We start from the raw sequence: 5,223 nt of genomic DNA on the forward strand, positions 1-5,223 counted from the left end.
AAACCGGAGCCAAGCCTGAGCTCGCTCAAGCTCGGCTCGTTTACAGCCCTACCCACGAAAAAGAACTCGCCGACATCAACCATAAAGACGAGCACGTTTACATATATACCAACCAACCAATATGTATTTATGTGTCTATCCGCTGGCAACTTTCGAAGGGCGGGGAGAAGAATTTTTCATCGGAATTTTCGAAGGGCAAGTGAAGTTTTCCATTGGTATTTGCATGCATAACCCCTAATTCTATTGTATTTACATTTCTAACAGCTCTATTTATACTTTGATAGTTACACCGCTCAAATAATTTTTAAAAATAATAGACTTTAATATTTTTTAAGTCCAGTTGATATTTAATATAAAAAGATATAAAGAATATTTTATTATTTAATTAGTTAATTCTTTCAAGTCAAATTGAGCAGAATATGTACGAACAAACTTTTGTTCGTGTTTGGCTCATTCATATATCGAGTTAAAAAAATTTGTGTGTTTGGCTCACGTGTTTAACGAAAGAATCAAGCACCAACTACTTAATGAGTCAAAACACAAATTGTTTGAGAAAAACGAGGCTTTTTAGCATTCGTAGTTATTAGCTAAAGCTACATTGTAAGTGTGTGGCTTGAGATTATATTAATGAACCCCTTATAGAACACAACAATTCGTATCATCATATTGGTATTTCAACTGTGTATTGCTCTATATTCAACTCCAGTTGATGTTTGTATATTAAAAATTATTTTTTGATGCTCTTAAGAGATAAATTGCACCACAACAACAAATTATAGTTTTTTGATGCATTGAATCACCCTTCTAGTTTGAGTCTGCATAGTTCGTGAGATTGAGATTGTGACTTGTGGGTAAACCAAGTTGATTCGTGCCTCAAATGTTTCTCAAGAGATGTTTGTGTTTTTAAAAATGGTATTGCCATACTTATTGACCGCAAAGAAGATATATAGGGAGTAATTGTAAGATAAGATATTATTGAGACATGACGATGTAGATATACAGCTCTTGATCCCGAATTTCCATTGTCGAGTTTGCTATGTCAAATTGTTTGAGAGAGCATGGATTGATCATTGGTTTGCAAGTTGTCATTTTTTTCTCTTTACAAAATATGATCATGGAGATTTAAGACTAGCCTAAGTTGCATTCCATAAGTTATGGTTTAGGCAACAATACTTGCTAGGATAATTTGACTAAGTTGTCGTTATATTTCATTTTAAATATATGATGAAGGTAGTTTTATAATCGTTAGAATCATTTCCTATTATTAATACAAGTAGTATATCGTCCGCATATACCAAGATGTTTATTTATATACTATTTTGTAGATTTGATTGAAGGAGAGGTATAAAATATTGAATCAATCAAGTTTAGGTGTTTGTAGATGAGAGAAAATAAAAAACTACTATCAAGGTGTTTGCTTAAGTTTATGAGATGCCCCCTTAAGAAGAAATATACAATGCAGGTGATTAGTGTTCATGAAAAATTGTGGTTGCGACATAAAGATCGACTTGGTGAACTTATCCTGGAGAAAAATATCAGAGGCATGTAGGTCAATTATTTATGAGGGAAATCCAGATGAGAACATAGATCGTTAGAGTCTTTTCAACTGTGATATATTTTTTAGTATAGCCTAGTTCTTGTTGTTTCAAGCCTTACGCCACTAAATGTACTTTGCATGGAATTTTGGTTTCATTTGCATTATATTTATTTTTGAATGTCCATTGTAGTCAATGGTGTTTTGTGTGGGAGAAGGAGAGACCGTGAACTATCTGCCTTGAGATTGCAAGACTTGAAACTCATTAGAGATTGCATGACGCCAATGGATGTCATTCACTATTGTTGTGTGGCTAGTGGGATTAATGTTGTAGGTGATGTTTAAAGTTTTACCTAGGTTATGTATGCCTTCTTTAGAGGAATTAACATAAATTAGGTTGCGGAGATGAGGTATTGTTTAAGTTGTTATTGATGGATGATTGTGTCGACTAATGGGTTGAGGTCTAGGATTTTGTTTGGGATAGTTAGTGATGAAGGATGTTCTTGCTAGATGTGTCAAGCTTGGGTAGGAAGAAAAATTGCTAATGATATTATCTAGCTAGTTAGATCAATTGATAAGAGAGTATGATTGGATGAATGTGGGAGCTAGAAGTAAGATGACAGGGGAGTGAGATGGGGGATGAAAGTTTTTAATGATGCAGTCCATAAAACTAGAAAGTAGTTTCATGAATGTAAAATTGTATGATGATATGAATTTTGCCAGTTTTAGGATTAAAGCATTTTTATCCCTTTCGAGTTGTAGCATAACCAATGATAAAAAAAACTATTAGACATGAAAAATAGTTTGGTTTTGGCATATGATTGAAGCCATTTTATTTTCGTATAAGATTATAGCCAAGAAATCATCGATAGTTAAATCATTGAGGTGGTTAAAACCGGTGGTTGATTATAAAAAAGTTTACAAGGTGATTTAGAGTTTGCAGTGGTGGATGACAATTGAATAATGTGATATCAAGTGATGAGTAGGTTATCTACTTAAATGTAATGATACAAAGACACTTCAGTACAAAGCAAATAAATTCAATGAGGTTATTTCAAGGATTTTTTTTTTGTACTATTTTTAAAAATAAGGACGATTATCATCTTACTTTTAGAGTTTTACAAATATATATTTGAGATCTTGCCAAAAATACAACATAGATTAATTATGATTATATGCTCTACTTTGTGTGTACTTTAATGATTAAAATTATTTTATTTTTTGAATGTTAAATTTTCCGTCAATCACCAGTGTAAGATAAGAGATGAAAGAGAAACAGAAACAAAAATGTACAATATTGAATAGTAATTCAAAAGAGTGTAACTCTAAATTCATAGAATGATTCCCTATTTATAGAAAAAATAATCACAATATGTGAAGCTACATTTATGTCTCTGCTTTAGTAGAGACTGTACAGATATTATATGTATTTTATGTATGTGGGCTCAAATCCTAGTTGCTTCAAGACTCGGCTAACTGAAATAATTAGCCTTTAATGGACATTGTAGGTCGGCTAAGCTAGAGATGTTTGTCGGTTAGCCAGACCTAGTAACGTTGTCTGTTGGCTAGGCTTAATGTTGTCGGTTGGCTAGACTTTTACTGGTGAATGATCGATAAGATTGACTCATTCTGCTAAGTTGTGTGGATCGGCTGATCAAGTATGGTCACAAGCTCTTGATCCTTGACAAGGAGCTCTTGTCGACAGGGTAGAGCTAGGCTATTGGGAAGACGTAATCTGATATGTAGATCCCCTTTAAGTGAAGAGGTCTTGAGGGATAGTTGAGACTTGTCTTGATGATTTTTGGGGAGGTCATTGGATGCCTCCAAGGGAATTGTAGCACCAGAGAGCTTAGCTTTCCCCTGAGGTTGGTTTCATCATATGGAATGGCCTGAATTCCCTTTTACTTTGCTTCCCGTTGAACCATTCCGGTTTGAGCTACTTGGTCACCTTGGTTAATCTTGATCTGGTTAATCTTGATCTTGATGTTTCTGATAAAAAAATTGGCCTCTAAGTTTTCTAATAGTCAGGCATCCTCTGACATGCCTTGTCCCTGCACCGTCAAATTTTCTTGAGATTCGTACTGAAACATTTTTGTATACACTATTACTTTATAACTTTCGAGAAATATTACCTAAAAATAGAGGTTTAGTTAGGAATTTAGGGGTGGTATGCATGTAAGTCTTCTTATTTTTTATGATATTTAAAAACTACACATCTTTTTCGAAAGACAGTGCGAGAAGATTGTCGCCCACACTCCTGTTATGAAAGACAATAACATGGTGCATTATCATAAGTTTCAATGGAAAAGTTATTAACCATCAGTTTAATTTGAAACCTATATTAATGGCTAAATTTATGATGTTTATTTTTTTCCTTTACATTAATCTATCTATCACTATAATAAGCTATAGATATATTAATATCTTTTTTGGAGAATATGACTAAAGATTACATTTCTCTTTTTCTACCTATAGATAGATAGATATAATATGACAAGAGTGTGGAGAATTTACAATAACTTTTAGTGAGAGTTTTAAAAATTTTAATCTTATATTTATTAGTAAGATTATTAAAGATGTGATTTAAAATATGAGAGATTAAAGTGGCTTTTTAGTTATCTTTATAGAAAATTGTGTTTAGAAACTTTAGTAACATCATCTTTCTTCGCAAACAATATTAATAATACTGCTTTAACTAGCCAGCTTTTCTAAAATGTGTGTAAAACTGTGCCACCAATTTATTCTTTCAAAAAAAGTTATGCTTAAAGTTCAAATGTATTGTTATAAGTATACATTCTATATTTTCACTAAAATTCCGTTATAAAAGCATCTAGTATTTACTCTGTGTTTTCTCTATGTGAAGCTCAAACAACAGAGTAGCTGCCAAGTTGTGCTGATTTTCAGTTACAACCTTTCAGCATTTTACTGTTGAGCTCATAAGACGTTTTATGTGCATTTATATGAAATTTGATGAAAAGATAAAGTTAGCTTTACTTTTTATCTTGGGGGCGTATTAATGATAAAGTTATATATATATATTCATGTTCATTTAACAAGATGGGTGATTTGAAATTTCAGATTCGCAGACTTCCCAGCCTACATCAACAAATGGTGGAAACAATGAAGGCTCGGATGTTTAACAATGCCATTAAATCTCTCATTGAGCAATGCAAAAGGAGAAATATGTCGGAGATTACTAATTATTCATTACATATTACTCTCATTTCAGGAGAAATTGGAGGGGGTTGGTTGCGTATGACAAGATTAATTGCTGCCATGTCTGGAATCAATTCATTTTTTATGTGGCTATTTTTATTTCCTCCTCAACTTTATTCTTTTTGTCATCATTTTCAGAACATTCCTTTTTTACTACTGATTTATTTATAAATAATATGTGAATAAAATGATTTTTCTTCCTTCAAATGTTAATATTTTATGTGAAAATAATTACAATTTTGTAATTATTTGATTGGCTGCTCCAGTGGTACTTATTTTTTCCTTTTTTTTTTTTTGTACTTATTGCTCCTTTTTTTATCTAATGTAATAAAAATATTTATTTTAATTTATATAAAAATGGTTTTTTTTTTTTTTTTATCCAGTGTTCTTCATTCCACCTTGTGGAAAAAGGAGAGAATATTGTAAAGGGCTACTTTTTATTGCAGAAAATATATCTGTAATCCATATTCCTG

The 5,223-nt window shown here is 32.0% G+C and overlaps 1 protein-coding gene across 1 annotated transcript in view; it reads left to right on the plus strand.

Annotated features, from left to right (window-relative positions):
* The window catches only part of LOC110032446, a 7,075-nt gene extending 2,134 nt beyond the window's left edge, over window positions 1-4,941 (plus strand). The window contains exon 2 of the mRNA XM_020736085.1: window positions 4,613-4,941. Coding sequence (XP_020591744.1) covers window positions 4,613-4,674 — 62 coding nt within the window. The 3' untranslated portion in view covers window positions 4,675-4,941. The remainder of the gene's footprint in view (window positions 1-4,612) is intronic.
* The last annotated feature ends 282 nt before the right edge of the window (window positions 4,942-5,223 follow it).

This window comes from Phalaenopsis equestris, unplaced genomic scaffold (genome assembly GCF_001263595.1).
Source record: "Phalaenopsis equestris unplaced genomic scaffold, ASM126359v1 Scaffold000942, whole genome shotgun sequence".
In the NCBI taxonomy this organism is placed as follows: Eukaryota; Viridiplantae; Streptophyta; class Magnoliopsida; order Asparagales; family Orchidaceae; genus Phalaenopsis; species Phalaenopsis equestris.